This window comes from Drosophila rhopaloa, unplaced genomic scaffold (assembly GCF_018152115.1).
Source record: "Drosophila rhopaloa isolate 14029-0021.01 unplaced genomic scaffold, ASM1815211v1 contig_115, whole genome shotgun sequence".
NCBI lineage: Eukaryota > Metazoa > Arthropoda > Insecta > Diptera > Drosophilidae > Drosophila > Drosophila rhopaloa.
Window position 1 is genome coordinate 12,462,403 of NW_025334990.1, and position 27,684 is coordinate 12,490,086.

Here is a 27,684-nt window from a genome sequence, read left to right on the forward strand (position 1 = left end):
ATAAAAATTAAATAAAATTAAATACAATATAAAATGTACAACTATTTTGTGTTTTGTTTTTCGATTTTGTTTTGTTGTTGGTTCTTTTTGCGTTTGCTTCCATTATTTCATCTGGTTGTTTGCTTAAGTAATCAAACGAAATGGGGCGTGCAATCCGCTGGGCGTGGCACTAAAATTTGCATTAAGTACAAGTGCTTAAGTTACACAGCGAGTCTGTGTGTCGGTGTGTATGTGAATTTGAAATCTGTTCGGTTGATTTTAAAGTACTTGCAAATACTTTTCGAATTTCCCTAATTCCCTAGTTCGACCGGTGCATATGGAATGTCTTGCGAACTCTCGCCGGTGCCACGCCCCATTTTGGCGCACGCCTTGGACCTTGGGAACAGCTCTAATAATACATACAATACAATACAATACAATACAGTGGAGCCCGCGAAATTAGAGTACATAGACGAACGAACTTAGCTTAGGAATAAATTCACACACAAATAACAAACAAAATAACTTCGTTGGCAGGAACGGGGGCGGGGCCGAGTGGGGGGGGCGGTAGGGTGGCAGGGCGGTTTGGGTACGGCTGCCCAGGCCAATATAACAACAACAGGCAACAAAATAAAAATCTAAACAAAACTGAGGCAACATCGTGGTGGTTATGGTGGTGGTGGTGGTGGTGGTGGTGGTTGTGTTTGGTGCTGGCTGGAGGTGGTGTTTGAGTGGTTCCCGACAGTCTACGGCATGTTGAAGTCCTGCAGGTTGAAGTTGTCGTTGTCGAGGGAGTTGATCAGATCCTGCGTGGAGAAGTTGCTGTCCACGGGCAGGTTGTCCAAGAATTCGAGACACAAATCATTCGAGTTGGCCACCACCGAGTTGATCGTCTGGCTGATGGAACTGGCGCTGGCAATGGTCGACGCGGAGTTGCCTCCGCCCGCTGCCACGCCTCCGACGCCCACGCCGCCGCCGTTGTTGTTGCTGGCCGAACCGGGCACTCCGCCGCCACCACCGCCCCCCGGACCCATCTGCATCATCTGCTGCTGCTGGTGCGTGGTCGTGGTGGTGCTCTGCACGAACTGCTGCTGCTGCTGCATGGTGATCTGCTGCTGGGTCTGGCTCATGTGCATGCTGGACATCTGCATCTGGCTGGCCATCATGTTGCCCCCGCCGCCGGCCTGTTGCTGCTGCAACAGTTGCTGCATCTGCATGTTGTTGCCGCCACCAGGACCCATGTGCTGCTGCTGTTGCTGCTGCTGCTGCTGTTGTTGCCGCATCAGTTGCTGCTGCATTTGGGCCGGGGTCAGCTGCATTTGCGGCACATTAGGGCCTGACATCATGCCACCAGCATTGGGTCCACTTCCCGCTGCACCATTGGGTGCACCATTCGGCATGAAGTTGCCTGCAAAGGGAGATCAAATCATTATTTAGGATTCTTATAGATATTTTACTAAGAGCTTACCTCCATTAAATCCTCCGGGTCCCTGTCGCATGGGTCCACCAGGACCTGGTCCGCCGAAGCCCATCTGCGTCTGCTGTTGCGTCATCATCATGTGCCGCCACTCCTGCTGCGAACCCATTGGCATGCCATCGGGCGTGACCTGGACATTCGGCGGCCTTTGCTGCTGCTGCGGACCGCCCATTGGTCCGCCCGCTCCGCCGCCATAGGGTACGCCCATTCCGCTCCTGGGACCGCCGCCCGCTCCGCCATGCTGTTGCATATACATCGCATGCTGGGGCCGCATCATCGGACCGGAGGGCGGGATGGGCTGTTGGGTCATGCGCCGCATGGCCGCCGCCTGGGCAGCGCTGTTGGGGAAGCGACCGCCGTTGGCGCCACCGACGCCTCCCACGCCCACACCGCCGACGCCCACGCCGCCGACGCCCACGCCACCGCCGCCCACCGTTTGCTGCATCATCTGCGCCTGCATCAGCTGCGCCTTGGTGGCATTGTACTCGGGCGGTGGTGGACGGGCTCCGGACATGTGCTGCTGCTGCTGCTGCATCGCCTGGGCGCGCATCATCTGCTGCTGCTGCAGGAACTTGGCCTGGTTGGGATTGGGTCCTGGACCGGGCCCCGGAACCTGGCCAGGTCCGCCGCCGCCGCCCCCAACGCCGCCCATCATCATCTGCTGGGCGGTCGGACCGCCAGCGTTGGGGTTTAACTGCATCGGGTTCATGGGTCCGCCCATCTGCATGCCCGGCATGCCGCCCATGGGACCGCCCATCTGATTCATTGCACCGTTGTTGGGACCGCCGGAGCCGGGTCCGCCGACCACGCCTCCATTGCCCACGCCCACACCTACGCCAACGCCCACGCCAACGCCGCCCACACCCACGCCCACTCCGACCTGCGGCTGCTGCATGAGCGGCACATTCGGACCGCTGGCATTGGCCGCCGCTTGCGCCTGCGCCGCTGCCGCCGCCGCTGCTGCAGCCGCCGCCTGCGCTTGCGTCTGACGCTGGCGCATGTTGGGCGGCACCTGCTGCTGCTGGGCGGCCGCCTGTTGCTGCTGCGCTGCCGCCGCTGCTGCCGCCGCCGCCGCCGCCTGCTGCTGCTGGCTGAAGTTCATGCTTTGGCTCTGGGAGAGCGAGAAGCCGTCGGAGGGAACTGGAATGGAAAGAGATGGATGGATAAGATGGGATCAATTTAAATGCTCTATGTTTAATCTTTGGTTTAATATGCATATTAAAATAAAATATATGTGCGTGCAATAAAGAAAGAATTTAAACTACTTTGCTTACCATTTGCATTGCTCATGTTTTGATTTGGTTGCTGCTGCTGCTGTCCGGGATTGGGACCGCCGTTGCCCACGCCCACGCCCACACCAACGCCCACTCCGCCGCCAGCGTTGCCGCCATGCGGCTGTTGCTGCTGCTGCTGGGGATTGGGTCCGTTGTTGCCGCCGGGCTGTTGCTGCTGCTGCTGCTGTTGCGCCTGCTGCTGACTGAAGAAGACACCTTGCTGCGCGGCCACCGAGACGTTGCTCTTCATGTCGCCACTCAGATGCAGATGCTGACCAGCCGACACCTGTTAGAAAATAAGATTGTAGAGAGATATTAGTTATTTGTAGACCTATTTATATATTTTTAGATCAAACATAATATGTAGAAGTGGATAAAAATGCCAATTTGGCATTGAAAATAACCTGCAGAAACATTATTTATTAAAAACTGGAGTTAGGCTTCAAGCACCTATTTATCTTTTATTTATGATTTTGTATGTCAGGGAGCTTTTTTAATTAAAAGATTAATTAAACTGATTCTTAATGTTTATATTAATACTCCGAAGGTTTTGAGGTTTTGAGGTTTTGAAAAAAAGACTCAATTGACTTCAGGCATATCGTGTGGATCTTTGATCTTAGTTGCTTGCGGTGTTTTGGGACATCCACCCACTTTCGACAGGGCACTTGAATGGTTGTCACCGGCTACTGGCACTCTGGTAATTTGCCTGGCATGCCAGTGCGAGGGATTTTCGAGGCTAATACCCGACACATAGCTTGGCATCCATGGGCCCGGAAAAGGGAGGCAGGCCAACACCTTCTCCATTTGCAGCTGTCTCATTTGCTGTCAGCTCGATGTGTCGCCCACGCACACACTCCCACTGCCACACACACACACACACACATATAGTGGGTGGTGGCCTTTCAAGCTTATTATCGCCAGGATGGCTTTCGAATCCGCATTGACTGCCAAACGCACACTTACAAAGTGGGAAAGTGGAAGAAGGAGAAGCCAGTGGCAAGCATAAATCTTTCGGCACTTTTTCATAGTCTACTTTCCTGCGTCCGTCTGTCTGTGTGAGCTCTTCTGCGCGTGTATGTGTGTGCGGGGGATTCCCCCCACTGAGCAGCAAATTTGCCATTCATTTGTTATTGTAATGGGCCGCCCGAAAAAGAGCGTCGAACGACATGCAAAATGAGTGGAGGACAGCGCAAGCGATCGACCCTGGTAGCTTCAATGTCGACTCCCACTTTGCCACTCAACCTTTCCACCCAAAACCCAGAACCCATAACCCAACACCCCCTTTTGCCTTCGAGTGTTTGCCCTCGGAACTCGCCACCTCGAACTGGAATCTGCGGGCTACAAATAAATCTTCTCACCGGACACACCACACACCCTGGAATCGAAGTTTTACATATAGTTTCCACGGCGATTTTCCTGGCTTGGGGGAAAATTCAAGGCTTATTTTCTTCACCCTTCAAGGGGTTTTTACATTTCATGTGTGACCATCAGCAATGGTAATAGCAACAACTGCAACAAACACACCAGCAACATCAAGCGCACTAAGCAACTTTCAGGTTGCGTTTGCCTTTTTGCTATCCATTAGTTTGAAAAGTAAAGGGTATATAGGAATTGGCGTAAAGTTTACTTAAAAAGAATTTTCCATTGAATATTTTAAAAATTATTTTAAAATTTGGTTGAGCTTTAAGAACTTACAAAACTCTTTGTGATAAAATCAAAAACATTAGTTTTTATGTAAGGATTTTAACTATGTACATTTTTGAAAGTGAAGAGCTCAGAAACTATATAATGAAATTAAATTTTATTTTTGATTTTAAGATTTAGTTCATTCCAAGAAGAAGTGTTAATTCATCATTTATTAAAATAGCAATAATGTGTATTCAACTTGTCCACAGGATGTATCCCTAAATACAGGATACCACAATGTCTATCCTTTTAACTACAGCCTTTCTTCCTGTGCCTCCTTCATTTCGCGTTGTTGCTGTAATTGCTTGTTGGTTTAATTTATTGTGTGTTTTCTGCAGCTCCACGCATTTTCATTTCGAACTCGCGTGCGAGCAGGAGGCCAAGAGTGGAGCATGGGGGGAGTGCGAGCGAGAGGGCGCGCGAATGCGAGTGCGAGTGAGTGGCGTAAAGTACGCTGATTAAAAGTCATGGACTCTCGTCGGGGCTAATTGAAGTTTAGTGCCTTGGCTTTGGCATTGGGCGGTGTGTGTGGAGTGTGGTGCTCGGTGTGTGGTAACCTTCTGCGAAACCGCCAAGCAAACACCACCCACAACCCACTCTGTTCGAATGTTGGCCATAAATCATGCCTGCCTGCCTCTCAGAATCTAAAGGTGAGGTGTAAAAAGGCAGCTCAGAGTGCAAAATGGAATAGGCAGGATGTGTGTGGTTATATGCAGACAGAGAAATCTTTTTCCCAACATTTTTAGCTACTATTGTCGTTTTAAAAACAGAAATGATTTATACTTTTTTCAGTAAAATGTGTTTTAAATAAAACACAGAATTCATTTGAAATTTCTACTTCTTATATACTTCACGGCAGACCCTGTTTTTTGGTCAGGCAAAATAACTTGTTGGTTTTAGTACGCCCAAGGATAACCGCTTTTTCCTCTACTTTCGGCCATAAATACATTGCCCAAATGAAGTCGATGGGCCTTGGCTTAACATCGATTGGCTGCGGATCGAAGTCAGGAACAAGTTCATAAAACAAATCATTACAGCAGCTTTCATAAAAAGACAAAAACCCAGCCACCCACTTGCGGATACACCCCCACTAATACATAAAATATCAATAAAAAAAGTTTAAAGGTAACTGCCGAGGACGAGGGGCAAGGGATGTGGGCGGAGGTGGTTGGAGGTTGGGGGCGGGGAACTTGCGGGTAAACCGGAGACGCCGCACGAGCGCGTAAATCCTGCAGCTATTACCCCAGCGCCGCCATATTGATTGCGCTGGAGACAAACACAGATACACGCACACAGTCAAAGAGGAGATACACACACACTCACACACACAGTTACTGGGAGGCAGCAGCAAGGACTCTAAGCAGGAAATGCGCATTTGACAAGCCAAAAAGATTGCCGCACGCCCCACGCGCCGTCAAGGGAATGATATCCCAGGGTGAGAGGGGGTGCCACAGAATCGGGGGCAGGGGGTGCCTTGCATATAGACTTGACAATGATATATGTGACTATCCTGCCAGTGGCCTGCATATGTGTGTGTCTGTGTGTGTGTGTGTGTGACACATGTAAGGCTGGAGTACAACAGTGAGAAGCAAAAAAAAAAAAATGAAAACAAAGATACCAAACGAAGAACATAAAACTCCAAAGGAACTTCGGTCCCCTTTTTTGTTTTTTTGAGGGGTGCTCACATATCCTCAACTCCGCTTGGATGACCAGGCACAACTGTACCCGCCTCGAAAGTGACGAAAACGAAACCCACTTCCAAACTTGTTGCCCACTTGCACTTAAAGTAATTGAAAAACTTGCCAGACCCAACAAGCAGGTGCGAAAAATCTCAACAAGAGGTTTTATGATTAATTATTATTGCAAGCAACCTATCCTTTTCAGGCTTTTCACTTTCCTCAGGGTAGCAATTTCCTAAGCAAAACTATAATTAAAGGTTTGCTTAGGGAACAGTTGTACCTCGAAAACTCAAAATTATTTAGATACACTGGCACTCTAAAATGTAAAATGTACCTATAATATTTCATTTTGTTTAGCTTAGTTCTAAAAACACTCACGAAAGGATTCATTTAAAAATAACTGCTATTACTACATTTTCTAATTTGAATAGCTTTTATTTTTTATACAAAGAAGAGGAAGAAAATGTATTATTTTCCATTAAAAACAGGTAAGTATTTTTATAAAATCTAAATAAAACACAAAACCTATTCGCAAACACTTAAACTTTATTTAGTGTAATTTCTGATGTAGTTAAAGAAGTTGGACTGTAAATGGAGATGGGCAAAAGTAACTCATAAACCACCCACCCACTTAGAGCAGCTTGGCAGCCGACCAAAAATTGAAGAGTCAATGAAATTAGCAAAGAGGGGCCACGCCTACTGACGCCCACTAACAACTGCCCCAACATGATTTAGTCTGGGCTTTAGTTTTGCTCTTTCCCTATTTCGCCGCTGCTTTGCCATATACTTTTTCTTCCTTATTTTTGGCAGCGAAGCCAAAAAATCCAAAATGAAGCCAAGGGAATTCCGAGGAGGGGAGGGGTGGATGGCAGGAGCGGAGGAGCGGAGGATAGCCACCCGTTGGGTGTCTGTCATTGGATATTTGTGTGACATAAACTAGCTGCCTCGACCCCCTCACCCCCGCCGGGGAACTCCTCTGCTCCACTTCACGGCGATCCAATCCAATCCAATCCCATCCAATGAGGTGTCCGCGCTGCGTTATTTAACGAAATTATGACAGGGGGTGGAGGAGGGAGGGTGGGGATGGAGATATGGGAAACGGGCGTAATCCCATTTGGAAAAGCGTTAGAGCAAAGCGAATTTGATTTTTAATTGCCAGCGACAAGCAGGAAAACACAGGACTCCCAAAATGCGATTGCCGAGGGTAGAGAAGGTAATCTAATTTTATTGAAAATTAAAGATTCTTCTAAAGCTAAGAACCTTATTATTAGATATTTAACAGAAGAAAGATTTTCGAATTGCTATGACATCCCAATATTATCTATATAAATTAACATCAAATAATCTTAATGAATTTGATGTTTAATTTGTATGCCGATTGGTAACTAAAGAAAGCTTTATAAATAAAGATCAATCATATTAAAATAAATATCATTAATGATAAGATGATGTATTTCACCTCACTTGTGTTCTAAGCGAATGAAGCAAAATAACTTGATCCCTGTGCAATTCCTTCGAGTTCAATTTGACGTAATTATGCTCACTTACGGTGGCAAATGCCTGGTGCAGATTACTTCCCAGCACACTCTGCATGCCATCCGCATTCCGAGATGCAGGCAATCCTTAACTGTTGGCCAGAGGAGTGGAAATCTCCTGGGCGTGTGATATAACTGCCCCATACACACACACATATGCACTTGCAGGATCCTTCCACATCCACATTCACATTCCCGTCATCATCATCATTGTTGATGCCGACATATCAGCCAACTTTCAGCGAGGCAAGCGGTATGAGTTGTGCCCCTTTTCCTCATTTCGCCCCCCCCTTTCCCCCATTTTCCAGCTGCCACCCAAAGGACCCTATAGTTTTCCTCGTGGGAAGGAGAGAAAAACTTTTGGAACAGTTGCAGTTTGCACACAATGCCATGCAATCTGCAGCCAGGGGAGAAGGGGATTGAAACGAGGAATAGATACAATAGCTGGTTACCCTCCGCCCACCACCCACCGCCCACATCCACCCCACTTTCAATGCGGTTTTCGTGTTCGTGTGTGTGTGTCTGTGTGTGTGTGTTTCGGCTGCTGCAGCATGTCAATGATCATAAATTAAACTCGCAATAATTATAAATTAAATTTTGGCATAAATGGCCATGAGAGCGCCCCCCAAATGCATATATATATATATATATATACGAGAATACAGTGGAAAAGGGGGCGGGGTGCATTGTGGTGCCCCGAAATGAACTGCACTATATGCATATGTCATGTGGGTCAAAAGGGGGGAAATAGAGCCCAAATGGATCGGTGGGGCTGGCTTAAATTATTGGGATTTGGCTTTGGCTTTCGACCGTAGCGATGGATGACTTCGATTTGTTTGTTGGCTTCATTTCAAAAAGGGGGTTTTCGGGTGCAGATACATACATATTTTACATAAATAGCTATAGGCGGCACATGTACCGCTCAGGCACACCTGTGGCAAATTTATGAAAACGTTTTAATGGATCGTCTGTCAAAAAAGTTTACGTGGTCGGGTAGGGTTTTTTCACACAGTTCTGCCCTCCAGGCTTCTCCATCAAAATTTAACAGGATACTCCAGCCAATTATGGACGGGTTAATGACATTTTTCAGGACTAAGTTCAATGAACTAACAGGAATATTGCTCTATAAAACAAAGTTGTATCTCAGTGTACAACATTTTACAAATAATAATGTCTAATATATCATTAAAATATTATAAAATACTTAAATTAAAGCAGCAAATCTAGATAGCATATACCTACAGATTTCTAAAAAGAAAACACATTAAACAATTTATATGCTTATAAAAAACTAATCCGAATCCAAAGCATGAATAAAATATAATAAATTAATTTCCTCTCTTCATGCTCTGCCAAGTTCTAAGAAATTCAGACATTCTTGGGCCAAAAGGCCATTAACAGTTTTCCATGAATATATGAGTATTTGGTGAATGTGAGACATCGACAGATATAGAACCTAATCTGGCAATGATTTCATTACTTATATTTATGTTTGCTGTGGTTGCAGCTGCCGCTGTTGCCATTTCTCTTCATCAATTACGAGGCGGGAGTGCATAAAAATCAAAAGGCATTTGCAGTTCGCCATTCCCAGTCGTTCACTCGACTTGATGGATTTTTAAATTAAATTTAATTTGCAATTGCATTTTTAATTCGCAGCCGTAGCATTGCTGTAGATGCTTTAATGGGATTTAATGCCGCTGCAAAAAACAAGTCGTTTGTAGTGGAGTGTACTGGACCGGAGAGAAACTGCAAGCTAATTAGTGTAAATATTTTGCGTGCTTAGTACAATATTTGATTTGGCCCGTAATTGCTGTGGATAATGTGCAAGCTAATGGGGATCATTACACGATCAAGTCGATCGCATCCGATCTGATCTGATCTGATCCCAATCATAATCATATGATTAGCAGCCGACTTCCTGCATTAACAAGCTGCGAAAGAACAATGCAGTTCGCATCAATCTGATGAGATCGCTGCAGGTATATCGTGCTTATCTGAAGACAAACGATAAGCGGGAAGAAGTCGGAAAGACCGCAGCTGAAGGCACAAATCGGATGAGTCATTTGGCTGGCATCTGATAGATAAAGCAGCTGCATGGCAACAGCAACAAGAACAATGGGCGAACAAAGGCCCAGCGTACGATCAACATCGAAAGAGCATTCAGATGAATTCTTCTCGCTGCGATTCTTTCTTTCTTTTTGCCTCTTTTCGGCTGACTGCATCTATGAGATACAAATGAAAACGCTAAAGAAACGCGCGTGTCTCTGACTCAGCTAGCGATTTGCAAAAATAAATAATAAAAAAAAAAACGCAGAACGTGACAATGTTTTTTTATAAACAAGATACACGGAAGAAATGAGCGAAAACGAAAAATCAAATAGCCAAATTATTAAATATATTTGTTTTATTAAAAGAAGCAAATTAAATGTGATTTTCAAAAAATATAACAGGCTTTTAAAAACTCGGCAAATAAACTTTTAAAAATTAGACGGCAAAACAAAAAAAAAAAAAACCGGATTTCCCCTCTATTTCGATAAATCGAAAATCAATTCCTCTTTGCAAATTTTCAACATATTTGCTTATGCATGTGCCGGAACTTTGTCAGCAGAAAGTTCAACATTCGTTAATTTTATTTACACACACACACAGGAAAAGGCACACGCACACGTACGCATATACACACACACACACACACTTTGGTAAATAGAGGACACAACAGAATGCAAACAACAAACAAAAAAGCAAAGCTGCAAATTTGGCAGAATTATCCAGCCATATCAACCCGGCCGCCCCCTTCCATTCCCCTTTTTCCCTCAGGATCAGCATATCACCTGCATGGAAATTTGCTCTGCATTTTCACCTAAATTCGATACTATTTTTCACATGAATTGAATTTCTAGCCCACAGATGGAAAATCGTTGTTGCTTGTTTTGCGAAGGTATGCTTTTTGAAGTTGGAATTTTCCAACGAGATTTATCACTACAAATTAGGCTAAAAATACGATTGCGTATAGCAAATTCAGGCATCTCAAACCACAACAAACTCATATTAGAATAATTAAGAGCTATTAATTATAAAAGCATTTCATAAGCCACGAAATAGACTCAACCTCCGATATGGGAATTAAGCTGACTAAAGCCGATCCCTCGCACTCCCGAAAAACTTTACTTTTTTGCACTTACTTTTCACTCACTTTCCACTTTCCACATTCCACTCACGGCATTTCCACATCCTCATCGCCCCATTTCTATCCGCTTTCCACTGCTGCCACTAACCTCAACCATTTACATTTTCAATTACTTTGGCTCGGCGAGTTTTCAAGTGACGAGCATTAGACACGCACCGCAGCCACGCCCCCACACACGCCCCCAGCTAAGATCAAATGAATGTAGCTGAACAATATAAAATTACACATACGCCACGTGGGCCCTAAGGGGAAAACTCCGATTTTCCAGTGGGCGTTGCCATACAAAGGGTTATTTTTGCACAAATTAAACTTAAGGCAAAGCATCTTAATTAAAGTAAAGTATTGCTTCGCCCTAAATTCCCCTGGAATGTTTCCATATGACAAAAGAACAAACAGAACCAAAATTACTTTATTATTTAGCGTGACACTGGTTACCATTCGCGTCTACATTATATTGATTTTCATGTGGGACATGGAAAAACGAGAGACAACTTTTTGTATGGTCTATATTTAAATTGTTTTCCAAGTGACGTCAACAGGAGTTCTATTTAAGGTATTAAGAATCTATATCTGCATTGCAGCGAATGGAAAAATCCTTAAATCTGCCTGAGATTGATATTTCAAATACCTGCTGAAAGGCATTGACGTCAAATGCTCTTCGAGAATCTAAGCATTTTATTAAAAGAACATGGAGTGCATTTTTCAAAAAGGAATGTGCTTCTCCCTAATGTTCATTATAATGTTCATTACTTTATAGGATCACTACAGTCATAAACCAAAGGGAAAATAAGTTGTATTATTAATACAAGTTATTAAATATAATGTTAATATGCATTTAACATTGTTTGTGAAATATATCCCATTTAACTTAGTTTAAATTCCCATAGTTCTCATAGATAACTGCTTATTTACTGGAACCATTTCAAATCCAGTTTGCAATTCCATAATTCCACTTGATCCCTTCACCCTTTGCCAATCCCCTCATCGTTTTCACAGTCGGATTTCGTGTTATGGCCGTAAAAGTGTGGCAAATGTAAGTGAACAACAACTTTCCTGACCACTTGACCTCCCGCCTCCCCTTCCCCTTCCCCACCCCCCCTACTCACTCATCCCGGCTGTTGGCAAAGTAATTAATTTGATAAAGTGGCCGGGCAAAACGTTTCTGCAGTGGGTGGGTGGCTGGTTGGATGCCCAAGGTGTTGTTATGAGGCAGGAGAGGGGAGGGGTGGGGGGGGGATGGTCGAAGGGACTGAGTGCCGGGCAGACATATTTATGGCCCCAGAACATATACTATATATTTATATATATCCCTGTATGCAGTGTAGTGGCAACAGATTGTGCGTTCTGTTTGGGCAGTTAATGAAATGAGTTCGGTTGTCAACGAAAACCCTGGGAAATGTCACTGGAAATTATTTTGCGTGTGACCAGAGCAACAAAATTTAATGGAATTTCAAATGCCGGACCATGTGTTTGTGTTGTGTTTGTTTTTGGCATGAACGTGCAGTTGTAGGCCTCGTTTTCCGGCTTATCCTGACCAGAATTTTAACCTGACCAAGACTCGTTTGTTTGCCAATTGTCCTGCCTTTGCCTCGTTTTCTCCTCGTTGGTTTTTACATTTTACATGAATTTGCGTTTGTCTGAGTGGCGCATGAAATTTAAACAAATTGTGCAAATACTTTGTTTTTGATATGAATGTCAACCTTGTCTGCCAGCCTGTCTCGCTCTGATTTTCCTTCTCTATCTCAAATAAAAACTAATTTGAATACAAGGGCTGCTGCATTTGTTGATAACAACCAACTTTTAGCCGGAGAGAACCAGACTGGCTGATACCTAAACGAAAGTTTTTACAGTGACCCAAAGCCAATCTAAATAGACCAACAAAATATATATCAACAAAAAAAAAAACAAGAAAAGACGAACAACATTTTGTAAATCTTTTTGGCAAGCTTTGGCTCCAGTTGGAATCGCTTTTTATGCCCTGGCAGCCTATAAATATGCGACGTGAGCTGTTTGCAGAAAGCACACACAAACACACCAACACACAGACACGCCAAACACACACATTTGCAAAAGAGAGCCTTGTAAAAAGCATAGCATACTTTGCAGCGTCCACCAGGATTTGTTGCGAGATTAGAAAAATTAAACTTAGAAAAGGATAAGGGAGAGTACAAAAAGGAAGCAGGAGAACGAACTCCTGAATAGCAAGTGGCGACAAGCAAATTATAGCAAATAAAATGCAAAACCAGTAGCTTTGGCGAAAAACTTGGTTCCTCGCGAATAATTTCCATTAAAATAGATTAAAAACTGTAATATTTATATATACATCTAAGTAGTCTATCTGTGTGTGTGTGTGTTTGTGTGCAATCCTGATGCCCCAAGGAGGTGAAAGTATTAAAAGTACTTGCCACTTGCTTACGCATTCCTGCTGCCACGTCTTCATCTCAGTGTTATATGAAGCAGATTACATGGCATAATAATCACGATGAAGGGGGAGAAGCACAGACACACACACATATATATGTATATATATATAAATATAGGAAATAGGGGGGCATAGAGGGGTTAAGAACACGCGCAAATATTAAATTTTATGCCAGCAGCAGGGGGAAATAGCTGAGGGGAAGTGCTGAAAGGAAACGCCGCAGGGAAATGCTGGGCAAAACGGAAAGGTGGCAATCCAAGTGGCCAGGTGAGAAAGAGCAGAGGAAAACCGCCCCCCAAAAAAAAGAGATAGAAGGCAAGCTTAGCCCCAGGAAAATGAAATATTCCAGCTAAATGCTAGAGATGTGTGAATAAACTGATTGATATTGCTGCCATAAGCTGCCGGATAATCCCTCAAAGTCTGGGAGCCGCAAATAGAAGGCAGATAACTATAATTGCAAAGGGGGAATTCAAGACATATTAAAATGGGAAACTCATGGCAGCCCAAAAAGTAGTATATAGTTGAAAGAAGCGAATAAAATGATTTTCACACATCTTCATACTCTGCCAAAACACTTAACCCCAAAACCCCGGCAAAGTTCATCAACTTTCCCGCTTTACCTTTCCCCAAAAAACAGAAGAAAAAAAACTCTCTCAACACCTGCAAATTGATTGAAACGCAGCCAAAAGCGGTGAAAGAAGAAAAACAGAATGAAAATATTACGAAACTTCGCTTTCGCAGCGAGCAACATTTCGATGCGCCAAAAAGCAACCATCTTGCCAAGCCCCCCGGAAAATCCCCCTGAAACTGACACGAATGGGAATATAAAAGGTAAATAATGTGACCTTTGAGAGCATCAACTGCGTTAGGTAATGGGCCGGGCCAGAAAAACAAAACTGAAACTGAAACTGAAATCACAAGCGGAGCGGTATCCGAAAAACTGGATACCTAAAAACAACAAGCGGCAGATTCGTTGAATTATGAAAGAGCACGGGAAATAATATGTTTCCTTTTTGTTGTAAAAGTTTTTCGCTCATAAATAGGCTGGTTTTCCCCACAGCCGCAGTTCCCTTTTTGCTAAGGGGAAGTTAAATTTATAGAGGTTAATTCCATTATACAGATGTAGAATCTGCCCAATAAGTTCTGACCCATAATCCCTGTCAGGGCGAGTTATGTGAAGAGTTGTCGGAAATCTCCGGGCCCAAATGAGTTTCGAGGATTTGCTTTTATTGCCTTGGCGCCTGCGCATTGTATCGCCACTTTTTCCGCCTTTTTCATTTCATTATGTGTACTTTGGATGCTGCCTAGATCTCAACATCGTCGAGGTTATAAATTATTTATTGCCTTTTGATACACGATGACTTGGAGTTCGAAATTTGGGGTTGGGCCATTGGAGTTGGTCGCATGTGCGAGCACATTTCTTGCTTACTTCATTAAGTCGCCCGGGCCAAGTCATAAAATCTGATATGACCCTCTCTTCATTCTGCGCTCTAGCTGTCTCTTTCGCCGCCCCCTCTGTCTGTCTCTTTCTGCGGCTGCCTGGCAAGTATAATTTCCGCACATTTTCACGTTTTGCACATTTCCGCTGCATACTTTTGTGCGCCCTGGCATTTTGATGACGCTTTCGCCTGCGGATCGCCCAACCAAAGCCTCCTTTCTCCTCTGTCTCCTCTTTCTCCCATTTCTCCTCTTTCCCCCCTCCCCTCATTTTTTTATTGTATTTTACACAAATTCGTCGGTGGCTAGAACTACAGCTCTCCGCTGTTGTTGCTGGCATTTTAACGAGTTAATGCAGGACATGCAAAATGGCCAACATTTTGAATTCATTGAACTTTTACCCGACGCTTCGGCTGTTTTTGGTTTGGTTGTTGCCTGTATTTTTTTGTGGCTGTTCGGTTGCTTTGGTTATACGTGTAAGTTTCATTTTGCACAATAAGTATCTGATAAATATTTTTGAATTCTTTGAGTCCAGACAACTTTTTTGTTATTAAAACTAATTTATAGAATTTTATCAAGTTGTTAGTTGTCACCCATTTTGTTAGCAACTTTAAGATTTCTCAAGGAGGTCAAACAAAATGAGAGCATATCCTTAAAAAAAACTTTAAGAGCGAACAACAAACTTTCTAAGTATGTTTTCCAAAGTTTTTATATTTTTAATCCTTATAAAAAAGTTAAAATAACATCATTGATGATCAAGAAGGCTTAATCCCCATATTACCCATATTAATGAGTTGTTAAACACGCCAAGGAAAAACTAATTTACCCGGAAAAGCATAAATACTTAGTCCACAAATGAAAAACCCTTAAAATAGCCTGTCACCCTTCTGGAGGGAAAAAACCTCATTAGTAAAATGTATAATTTTCTTTTGCCCGACGCTCCTTTTCTACACATTCTTCCACTTCAACTTTATATTGTTCCCATTCTTTTTTTGCCCCCCGCTTAATTTATTGTGCATATTCCACCATTCGCTTCTTGCGCCACCGTTCTTTGTCATATACATTGTACATTTTACACTTTGCCCGCTCATTTCTTGCACTTAAGAGGTTTCCCCACTTTTGCTCCCCCTAAAAATTATTATTGAGCCGAGAAAACTCGTTGAATCCGATGCTGTTTTGGCTTTTTGCAACCCTCGTGGCCAAATGCCTCCTCATTGGGGGCATTTTTAATGAGTCCTATGCAAATATATCGTTAGACCTAAGTGTGTATACGTGTTGTGTCTTGGCCCGATAAGCGAACCAAAGGATTCGCCAGGACAGCCTTTGATTATGGCCAGCCACCAGCATCCACTGAGGAAAATCACAGGGGGTCGGAAAACTAGACGCCAAGGCCCAGAGGGCGATGAAAAACGCCGCTGAGTGGCTAGTGGGCAGTCGGAATAAAAAATTATAATAAACCCCGAAAAATTTCAATCTCAATCGTCAACAAGTTTCGCCTCCTCGAACTGCTTTTCCCCCCCGTTTTTCTACGGCACTCAACTTGCTTCAACTATTTTCCTATGCAGCGGGGTTAGGGTGGTTAAGAGGGAAAAGTCTCAGGCAGCCGAGGGTTAATGCATGAACGAAATTCATGGTAAAACTTGAGCTAAATGCGCCCAGGAAACAGTACACGGAAAAAAATATTAAAGTGCACCGGTTTCTGATATTATATGGACAATGTAACGTTTTATTTAAATATATGTATTTCAAGAATTTTGAACAAAAATTATGTAAATTATGTAAAATTATGTAATTTTATTATGTAAAGATCTGGTCTTCTAAAAAGAATCAATTAGTTTCAAATCAGAGGTGCATTTTTTTCCAGTGTAACTGACCAGAAATCGGATAAAATGCCGTTGCCGTGTCCCTTTTTCGACCAGGCCAAAACCGACTCGACCCTCTCTTTCTATCTCTATCTCTATTTACCTCTCTCGCTCTATCTCCTTTTTCCCGTTTCTCTCTTTTATGCTTTTTTGGCTGTTCTCTGATGAAAACTACTCAGCGACATGAAACTTAACTTAAAAAGTTTTGCACTTTCATTTTGTAAATGAAATGTTGGTGCTGTTGTTGTTGCGAAATAACAGGAAAACAATTTGGAGCGGATAATGAATATGGGTTAGGTTTAGTGCATATATGTAGGATTGTGTGTAAGGATGCATGTGGCCAGGGAATATTGCTTTTGTGAGAGCGATTCCCTCGCTTTTTCCGGAAAATAGGACCCTCAAAGGCGGGGGGCAAAGAGATACGGAGGGGGGAGGCTACGGAGCAATGAAGTGATGAATGCATTACTATATGGATGAGTGATGACGGAGCTCAGTAAATGTTCATGGGCCCATGCACTTGGGGCTGCTGCCAAAAATGCATAGTAAACAAGGATCAAAAAGATACGAAAGCTTCCTGTTTAACAGTAAACCTTAAAGGAATTTCAAAATGGTAACTAACTTTTTATAATTTGCCCTAAAATGTGTTTAACACCTCTCTTTCTTTAGAAACAAAAAGATTTTAATATATATAAAAGATATCATAGTACAAATGTGTTTATTAAAGGTCATCAAAGAATTAAAACAATAAATTTATTAAGATTTTAGAAAGAATAAGTTATGTAGGATTCTTTGATATAGCTAACGTTTCTAAGGAATTTGGAATGACAATAATATAAAAAGCCATTTAAAAATACTTTCAATATAGGTTAAACCGTATATTAATGTTTTTTAAACACTTGCCACATAAAGTCAAAATTGAAGTTGTGTTTTCGCTTCTCTTTTCTCCTAAAAATAGTCGAGTAATCAATCTTATTTTCCTTATTTGATTGTTTCCTTAGCTTAAAATTGCTTTTATTCAGCCAGATCTTCTAAGGCTTCACATGTTTTCTTGTAACCTCCCTTGTCTGGATATTCCAGTGCATGGCTTAGTTCATTTCCCTTCTGTCAAGGTTTTTGCCCAAGAGATCTTGAAGGTTTTTGACTCCTTAAAAAGAAAATTACCATGCAAGAAAAACCCTAAACTAAAACTGAGGAATCGAGGCAACCATAGCAATCCAAGCTCAATCCTCTTTTTGCTGCTAGCGTCCTTTTTGCTCCCCAGCAATGTTCGCTTGTCGCTCACGTAATGAAAATGGCGCACATGGAAAACTGGGGAAATTCGAGCGGAGTGGGTGGCGGGAAATGGCGGTGGGCAGGGGGAGGGGCAGGGGCAGTTGCCGAGGGACACTGACGAGAGAAGGCCACCGCGCCAGGACACTCGCTCGCTGCCGAGGACTCACTGAAGCCGAGCGTCAGGTCGACGAGCAATTTTATGAACAGATGTGTGGTAAAATTAATGGACAGAGATAAACTCGGCGAGCGAGTGGAAATGGAAAATCGAGGGTTAAACGCGAAGCGACAGGAGAACGAACCCTGCGGAAAATAAAGAGAGAGCGAGAGAGAGAGCGGGAAAACTCGCTGAGAGAGCGGGAAAAGCGGGCAAAGGTTCGTTTGTTCGGCTTGTTTGGCCAACATGATTTATGATCCTTTCCCAACGAAAAAAAGATAAATATAAAGAAAATAAGCATTGGCCGGGCTGAGTGAAATGCTCGAGTGGAAAACACCAGCGAACTCCACTCAATGTGGAAAAACCACCCCCTAGGAGCTTTTTCCCTCTGCTGCTGCTGCTGCTGCTGTCGGGATTTTCGTGAAAAGCTGTTGACTTCGTTACGCTGATAACTTAAATATGCATGGAAATTTACATACGTGTCAATGGCATTAAGTAGCGTTATGTTATTGGATAAGCTCCATCTAGGCAACAAGCCCCATTTGGCCGTTTTTAGGGCTCTTTTTTTCGGAAGGGGTTTCGCCATAGCTTTTAACTGACTAAATAATACGAGTGTAAAACTGGACTCACCTGAATGCCATGCGCTCCACCGCCCTGTTGGCTAATGTGCAACTGCTGCGTCTGCTTCATCTGCAGCGTGGTGGTTGTGGACTGCTGCTGCTGCGGTGCATTGGAGGTGTTGCCGCCGGGTCCGGCATTCGGATTGTTTTGCTGCCCGTTGCCGGCATTTCCGCGCTGCTGTTGCTGCTGCTGCTGCTGCGGTCCACCGCCGGGCTGCTGCTGCTGTTGCGGCAGATTGCCGGGCTGCTGGTTGCCATTCGGTCCACCTCGTGGCGGGCAATTGAGGAAATTGGCTGCCGCATTGGCATTCTGATTGCTGAACGGCGAGTATTGCTGCTGCTGTTGCAGTTGCTGCTGCGGCACCTGTTGCTGCTGCTGCTGCTTGTTGAAGTTCGGCACGCCACCCATTTTGGGCTGCTGCTGCTGTTGCTGGTGATGTTGCTGCTGCTGTTGCTGCTGCATGGCCTGCTGCTGCTGCAGGCGCTTGAGATCGAAATCGTTTTGAGAGGAATAAAAGAGCTCCTGCTTGATGTCCAGGAAGCTCTGCTGCACATTCATGCCAGCTCCTGGTCCAGGACCCTTCTGGTGGAACTGCGGCGGCAGGTGTTGCTGCTGCGGCTGTTGCTGCTGTTGCTGCTGCTGCTGCGGACCGTTGGGTCCCAGGCCAAAGTCATTGGGGAAGCCGCCACCGTAGTCGTTATAGCGACCCGGCTGTCCTTGTCCCATCATCTGACCATGTTGCTGCTGGGCCTGTTGCTGCTGCTGCTGTTGTTGCTGCTGTTGCTGCTGCTGCTGGGGGTTCATGCCGTGCGGGGGACGGGGAAAACCGCCCATGCCTCCCATGGCATTCTTGTGCTGATGCTGCTCGGCCATTTGTTTGAGTGTCTGAGCGGCCAGCGGATGATCAGACATGAGATTACCAGAGTTTCCACCATTTCCGCCCGCATTATTGGGGGCACCGCCACCTGCGCCGCCATTCGGTCCGTTGGGAAAGCCACCTTGGTTGCCGGGATTGCCGCCGCGCATCTTCATGCCCGAGTTGTCCAGACCCAGGCCAAAGCCACCGAAACCATGACCCAAGCCGCCCTCGGATTTTGCATTCAAGCTGTTGATAAGATCCTGGGCATTCGGCGGCTCTACTTTAATGCCATCCTCCGTCTTGATGTCCAGCAGCGGTTTCTCATCGAAGCCGTCGAGGAAACTGGGATTGAAGTCCTGCAGGTTGTTGATGAGATCCTTAAAGGTGTCGTTGTTCTCCGAGTTGTCGTCGCCGAGGAGATCAGGGAAGCCGGGAAACTGGCCACCACCGCCATCCTTGTCCAGCGAGCCGAGATCGGGGAAATCGTGATCCGGTTCCCGTTTGCACTCCACCAAATTGGCCAGATTGCCTAGCGCGGACTTCTGCTGGGCCGACATCATGTTGGGTGGCATGCCCATGCCGCCAAGGCCGCCGGCCACGCCTCCGGGACCCGTGGCCATGCCGCCGGGTCCCCCGCCACGCCCATTATTGCCGAGGCCTCCCAGACCGCCGCCTTGTTGTTGCTGCTGTTGCTGTTGTTGCTGGTGGTGATCGTTGCCGTTCCCGTTGTTGTTGTTGCCGCCACCTCCACCGCCTCCGTTGTTGTTGTTGCCGCTACCACCTCCACCGCCGCCCCCTCCGCCACCGCCCACTCCTGGTTCACTCTTCACGGACGTATTGGTGAGCGCCTTCACAGTGACATTCGTGCTAATCTGTTGCGGTTGCGAATTGGCCGCGGATGTGGTAAACTCCAGCTGTTGCACTATTTCCACAGAGAATTTGGTTAGATTCTCAGAGCCGTTGTTGTTGCTGTTGCCGTTGTTGGTGCCGTTGCCGTTGTTGTTCGTGTTGTTGCTGTTGTTGCCGGTGTTGTTGCCATTGCTGTTGCCGCCGTTGTTGGCATTCGAGTTGCCATTGTAGTTATTGCTATTGTTGTTATTATTGGGCAACTTATGCGGCGGTTCAGCGCCATTGTCAACATCCTCCGCGGGTCGTTTTAGGATTTTTTGTTGCTAAAAGGGAAAGAGGATAGAAAAAAATAAATTATAAGTTAGTGGGAGAAACCAAAAATATTACAATTAGAGTTTAACAAAATATTTAAGCTCTGCAAAAGCTTATATTCAAAAATATATTCTTAGTAAACATCGCAAAAGATGTATTTTAAAATTAAAGTATTATTTTGAAATTATTCATCTTATTGTTGATTGTTTTTGCAATAAACAGTCTCTACTTATCAAATAAAAGCGAGTGATTCACAAAAAATATTAAACTAATTAACAATTAACTGATTTTCTATAATTTTCTATATTTATATAGAAAAAAACTATCATTAAAATACACAGTTCACAAATAATCTTAATTAAAAGCTAATATAGTTAATGGTATAACCCCACCAATTACTTAAATGATAATCTACTCAGTTAAATGATAATAAGATTTTTTGCAAGTAACATAAAACATATGAAGTTCCCCAAAATCTTACCCAAACATTCATAGATAGTTCGTTTATAGCTTTTTGCTGGTTCGGGCGAAGATTAGTTTAGTTTTTAAGTAGTTCAGACATTAAGAGTCAAGAGTCGAGTTTTGAAAACTTAGTCGAGTTTTGGAAACACTTCGATTTATATGGACACAGAAGTTTGAATAGCTGGGAACTCGAATTCGAGGCGCGTTTCGGTGGATTCGAGTTTGGGGATTTGTGGGGAGATTTTAGGCTGCAACTCGATAGGGATAACTTATCCGGCCAGTGTTGTGTAACGACGTCGACAGTGCTGAGCAGCGTCGAAAGTTTTGCATTTTGTTGCGTTTGCTTCGCGGGCGCATTTGGCTTTTGATTTATTTAACTGTTTTATCCGTCGATCTTTTGTTCTTTTGATTGCAATTTGATTTGTTTAGCTGTGGCGCACACACATTGAGAAATTAAACATAAATTAATCATACACATGTATACCACAATATACCACTGCATTGAAGAGCCTCACGATTCGATTAACACTCAACAACAATGGAATCAACAACAACAACAACATCGCTGACTTGGCAAGAGTAATCGAAAGAAATTCACTTGCAAGACGTGCACAAATTATTGAAAAGCCGTAGCGAAATTTTATGAAAATCGCAAGTGCACAAAGGCAATGGGAAAACAAAAACAAAAAATGTCACAAAAAGTAAAAAAAAAAATTCACAAAAAAACACAGAGGTACCAGAAGAAGCAGAAACAATAACATAAAAGGCAAAGACACTTCTAATCAGTGGCAGAAAGCCAGCGTCGACGTCGGCAGAGGCAGCGACTGCGACTGCGACGGAGAAAAGAGAACCAGAACACCCGAGTATCTGTGTGAACGATTGTGAACCAGTGTGCGTTGTGTTGGCGTCGGCGCTGCTTTTGTTTTTGTTTCTGTTCTGCTTTACTTCAGCGCTTTTCATACCCCTTAATCGTATAATCTGAGGCCATATCGTTTGAAGCCCAGGTTTGAAACAATAAAAGAGTAATTCATACTACTGGATAAAAAATATTGAGTAATAAGATAAAAAATATGTTTTTAATATCCTTTTTATATCTGTTAAAACTTATAATTCCAGTTCACTTCATACTTTATGTGACCTAAGCAGATCACAGCATGACTTTTCTTTAAACAAACAAAAAAAAGTAAGTGTTGCGCTAAAAATTAAAAAAAAAAGGAACAAAGTTTTTAAAAGACTAGTGATCATAAAACTAGTTTTCGAAAACAATGTTTAAAAGGTTTTGGAAATTTGGTTTGCGTTTAACCCATGAAACTGATCTATCATGTAATGGAGTTTATAAATATTCAGAAAATTGTACCTAACCTTAAGAAAGTGTCCTTTAAATGCTAAGCTCCACCAATTAAAACTTAGTGAAACTCGTAAAAACCCACATAATCCTCAAGTATCGGGCAGTCGAAAAAGCTTTACTCAAATAATTTCCACTTGCTTCGCTTGTAAAGTAAAGTGAATAGCAGCGGAGGAGAAAAAAAAGGAAGACGAAGACGAAAAAAGCAAGAAAAACAATCACATTTAAATCAGAATGTGTTTGCTTTTCAGTTTTTATTTTCATACCCCCGCGCAGGCCAAGCGCGCGCGACTTTAGCTGTTTATTTTGTTTTTAATTAATGCAAAATGTATACAAAATAGCCGCGAATAGGCGCAGCAACCAACACAATGACATGTGAGTGGGGTCGCGAGGTGTGCGTGTGTATCTGTGTGAGAATTCAGTGCACACGATATAATACTTCACCGTGGAGAAGAAGCAGAGGACTCGGTTGCAAGTGTGCGGAAAGTTGCGAAATGCTTTGGATAACCGCAAGTGACTCGTTTTGTGGGGTGCACAAGTATTCACCACAATTTTAATATCATTCCTTGGGTCTACCTTACTACAGTGGACATTCAATATTTAGAAAATCTATATTTACTACAGTTGAAAATTGCATTCTTAAGCACCCTATCTTTGATTAGCTTTGATTTTCATCAGCTCATGTCTCAAATTGTAACTTATTTTTCAAAACAACATTTTTTGATGTATACATTCTTAAAGCAAATAAATCTAAAACCGCTAAAAAGCTTTACCACATCATTCACCCCACTCTCAGGTCAACGATAGCCACTCAATCGCAGTTTAAACAATTACATTCGGCTGCAAAACTATCTCCCAAATGAATAACAAAGTGAGTAGCACTCATTACGCATTCACATTCATATACAAGCGCACACTCACGAAACACTTTCGCCTAATAAGTTTATGGCACTTTACAACACTCGAAATGCAATGCACACAATTGGCCCGTTTCGGCCATCTTCACATTTCTCCCTTCTCTCCCATTTCTCCACATTTCCCCCGCCTCTCCTCTCTATTTCTCTGGCTACTACCGTTCATTTCGATACACGCGCCAACACTTTTCCCCATTCGCTTGGCTCATTATGAATAAATGACGTTTCATAAATTTGTTTTTCCCTGCGCCTCTGCTGCTGCTTCTTCTTCTGCTGCCACCATCGATCATGCCGTCTCTTTCACTGCCCTCTATCTGCATCTGTTGTCTCTTTCGCTGGCTGTATCTGTATCTGTGTTTTTGGTATCTTTCGATGGAAACGTGACACAAAGAATGCAAACTTGCGTTGACCAAAAGCGGTGGGAAAAATGCGGGGGGAAATGGAGAAGGGTGCCGGAATATGTAACCTATTGCAAAACAGAAAGAGACGGATATACTCAACCAGAAAGAGAGCGGTAGCTCACACAATTTACAAACTTAAAAGTAATTTAGTTTTTTACGACTCCACTGCGGTAATAAAAATGTTTTGCCCTCTCCTTATTGCCACCCCTACACTACCCATCTTTTCCACCTCTATAACTATAGCATAGTCGTACCCTTTAGCCTCTGCCTCTCCCCCCCTCCCCACCCCTAATTCCCCACTACATTTACTGCATTTACATTTATCGATGCGTCGCCTCCGACGTCGACATCCTCATCTTCGCCTTTGGCTTCGCTCAGTCCTCTGTCCTCCGTCTTCGCTTTTATGTCTTGCTGGTAGTGGGGCTTAATAACTTTGTCGGGGGGTAAGAGTATACTACTGGGGTCTAGGGTATACTGCAAATCGAAGGTTGCGCGCGATAAAGTAGTGGTCACATTGTGACAAGATGAGCCCAAATAAGCCAGAATAATAGGTCACTTTCGGTAATAATTTCATCCAAAAACATTCAAAGATTTTAAAATTCAGAAGGACTTTTCATAAATGAAAATCGAAATTATTTTGTCTTATGTACTTCCATAAAAATTATTGTACCTTTTCCACTTGTAAAACTCACTTTACAGTTAAAATTCCTGCTACTTTTTATTGCTTTTCAAAATAAGTCATATGATAAATTTTCTATTATTATTTTCATTTGTTTTTTTGTCAAAAAAATGTCTTTAGCAACACTTTGAAGTTCAATTTGTTGGATTGCTCAAAAAGAAAGTCAAACATTTCACAGCCTATGACTTGTTTTCTGTAGCTTCTCTCCATCATTCTGTCTCACTCTTTGATATATTTTCTGTTTGCTTTACGCGCAAATGAAATAAAGCAACAGAAATTATGCCGCGAACCTTGACACATTAAAAATAAGCAACAACAAAAGCGTGAGTAAGAAGACGTCACCCATCTCTCTTCCACCCTGTCTCCCCCTCTCGCTTCCTCACCCGCCAACGAGTGCTAGTAAATTTCTGCGTGTAAAAATAAAAATGTGGAAAAGCTTCTTTCCACGTTGGCGACGTTAAGTTTGTATGAATTTTGTTTTCATGATTCCAATGCATAAACAAAAGAGAGCGCGTCCAACGCTTCGTATGATTAATGCGAATTAGCGGCGAATCCAAACCGACACTCTCGGCCACTCAGCACCAGAAAAAAAGGAAAAAAAAAACAATATATAGCTATATAGCAACTAGCCCCAAAACGGAAATCGCCTCGTCCCCAACAAAAAAAAAGCAACAGAAAAACACACACAAATGTTTCGTGGAAAGCCTTCGTTTTGCGTTCGTGATGTTTGATTAGTTGGTTGGGTTGCTAGTTGCTACATTGTATGGTGTATAGGTGCCGAGAGACAGGAACTGGAAGATGATAGAGGAGGAGTCGCCTTGGATTCCTATGAAAATGGCGGTGGACAAGGCCAACGCATAAAAGAGTAGTAATCAAAGAGATTAACATTATTAAATGAACAGGCTCAAATATTAGATTCTCAGAATTCAGCTTCACACATTTTGGGGAAAGTTAAAGACTATCACTAGACATGATCCAGACTTGACATTAAAAAACGAAAGTGCAATAACCTTATCAAATATTAAATTTAAGTATTAGAATACTTTAAAAATATGGGTCGCATACAGATAACAGATGTTTTGGCAGTGCCATTTTTATAAAAACAAAAAAACCCAGCATATCATGTGCCATCGAAGTGATCTTATCAGAGAAATGGGGAAATTTGATTTTAAAAATTCAACATTCGCAAGTTTCAACAACAACGTTGTTCAATTTTAATATCAAAACTTTAGCAGACATCAAATCGTAACTCAAAACCAGAAATTTGTGGTTTAATTTTAATTTAAATGAAATATGCATTTAATTTCCACTTTTTCGCCAGCTCTTTGTCAACCTCTTTTTTCAGCCTTACTCCTCTGGCGCATTTTCTCCTTTGTCAGTGTCCCATCATTTATTCACAACAATTAATTAAAAGTGTAACTTAAAACGTCCGCTCAAGTGTCAGCCATAACAGAAACCCCCTCACCTACCCCCTCGGCACTACCCACTATCCACCACCCACAGCCTACCGCCCACCACCCAGCGAGCCCCTCCAATTAATTCCTGGTTATTTTAACCATTTCTTACCCCATATTTGCCCGACACATGCGGCGTATGCGTAATGTTTTGGCCTTGTTTAGCGTCCTACTCTTTGCAGCCCCTCCCCCACCGCTTTTCACCCCCCTCCTTACTTACTCGCATTACATTTTCCATACTATTAATTTTTTGTACATTATTAAAAAGTGGGTGGCAGCAGTAAAATAAAATCGGAAAAAAATATATATGAAGTGAATTATAAATCATTATTCAAGTCATTTAACTGAGCGGGCGCACAGAGCCCAATGGGAAATTATGTTTACCAAAAATTAATTAAACAACAGTAACAACAGAAAACGCAATAAAAGTAAGATTAATGTAGTCGCAGGCAGCGACGCCAGCCGAGGCAGTGGCAGCATCAATTTCCGCAACGCCAAAAGGCTAAGCCAGATTTCTCGGTTTGGTTTCAGTTTGCTTGTTGCTCGCTCTAAGGCAATTGTTGCTATTACTATTGCTGTTGTTTTGCCTGAGAATTCCTAGACGCTGTTGTCTCTCACTATACAATTATACACGAAAAGACAAAAGCGTGGAAGTAGTTCTAGGAGTTGAGTAACTCTGGAATACTCTAGAATATTAAAACTGGGAAAATATATGATGTACAAGGCAATATTCTGTTCTACCAATACAGCTCGCCATAAACATAAGCTTTCTTTTAACAAACCTACATTTAGAAAACAAAACTAGATAAGAAAAAACAGATATTTTGAATCCCAAAACTACTTATATCAAGTATCATTGAAAACTCCTTTTTCAATATAATTTTTAAAGCCTACTTTTAGGCACCCTAATGATTGTTTTAATATTAAACAAGATAACCGGAACACCCCTGAATAACGTACAACAAATGCCTAGCCAAAAACCCGTTAAAGAAAATGTAGCGAAAACAAACCAATTATATAAATGTAACAGCAGGTAGATATCTAAATCCCCCGCTGATTACCATCGAAATTTGCATAATTCAAAACCGTTAATCAGCCCAATTGTTTCCACATTGCAAGCCCATTAGTATATGCACATCTTTATGAATATGTGAGTGCAGATACACAATTCCAAACGTGTTCTACTTCATGGCATTGTGAGCATGCCCCACTTTTCGGTGAGGGCATAACAAACGACCAATTGCTCGCTCAGATCTGTTCCTCCTTTTCCACCACTTCTTGGCCACTTGTCTAAGCAATATGCGTAACACACACTGAGGCAAACCAGAATGCACACACATCCACACACACACAACCACAGTCACGCGGAGAAATCAAACAGAAACAGAATTTCAGTTTGGCTTCAGCGAAAATATTCACTTTGATATTTTAGCAGGCAACTAAACATTAAATTAGATAATTTATGAAAAACAAAATTATGCAGAGCGAGAAAATTCCCAAACGGATTTACTGTAATGTAATTAATGGTTTCAATCGAGCCAAAAGAGTGGGAAAAAACAGACACACGCACACTTTTTGCTCAATTTTCCTTCTGATTTATTTAGCACTTTTGATTTATGATTTTTAATTTCTGCCATTTTACGTCTTACGTGAATCTTATGAAGTCTGCACCTAATAAATTTGCATTTGCTATGCACAATTTCCCGCACGAGAACCATAAACGAAATAAACGAATAAAATGTCAAATAAATAAACCGGACTGAGGATAGGGGGATGAGCTAAGGCTCATTAACATAAAGCTGAAGATCTTGTGAAATATTTTCA

The 27,684-nt window shown here is 42.9% G+C and overlaps 1 protein-coding gene across 1 annotated transcript in view; it reads right to left on the minus strand.

Moving 5' to 3' along the window:
- Positions 1-27,684, minus strand: part of LOC108040596 (neurogenic protein mastermind) — a 72,944-nt gene continuing 45,260 nt past the window's right edge. Inside the window, exons 4-8 of the mRNA XM_017118101.2 lie at positions 18,595-20,616; positions 2,731-3,016; positions 2,535-2,596; positions 1,448-2,495; positions 1-1,387 (exon numbers count right to left, since the gene is read on the minus strand). Of these exons, the coding sequence (XP_016973590.1) occupies positions 726-1,387; positions 1,448-2,495; positions 2,535-2,596; positions 2,731-3,016; positions 18,595-20,616 (4,080 nt within the window). The 3' untranslated portion in view covers positions 1-725. The remainder of the gene's footprint in view (positions 1,388-1,447; positions 2,496-2,534; positions 2,597-2,730; positions 3,017-18,594; positions 20,617-27,684) is intronic.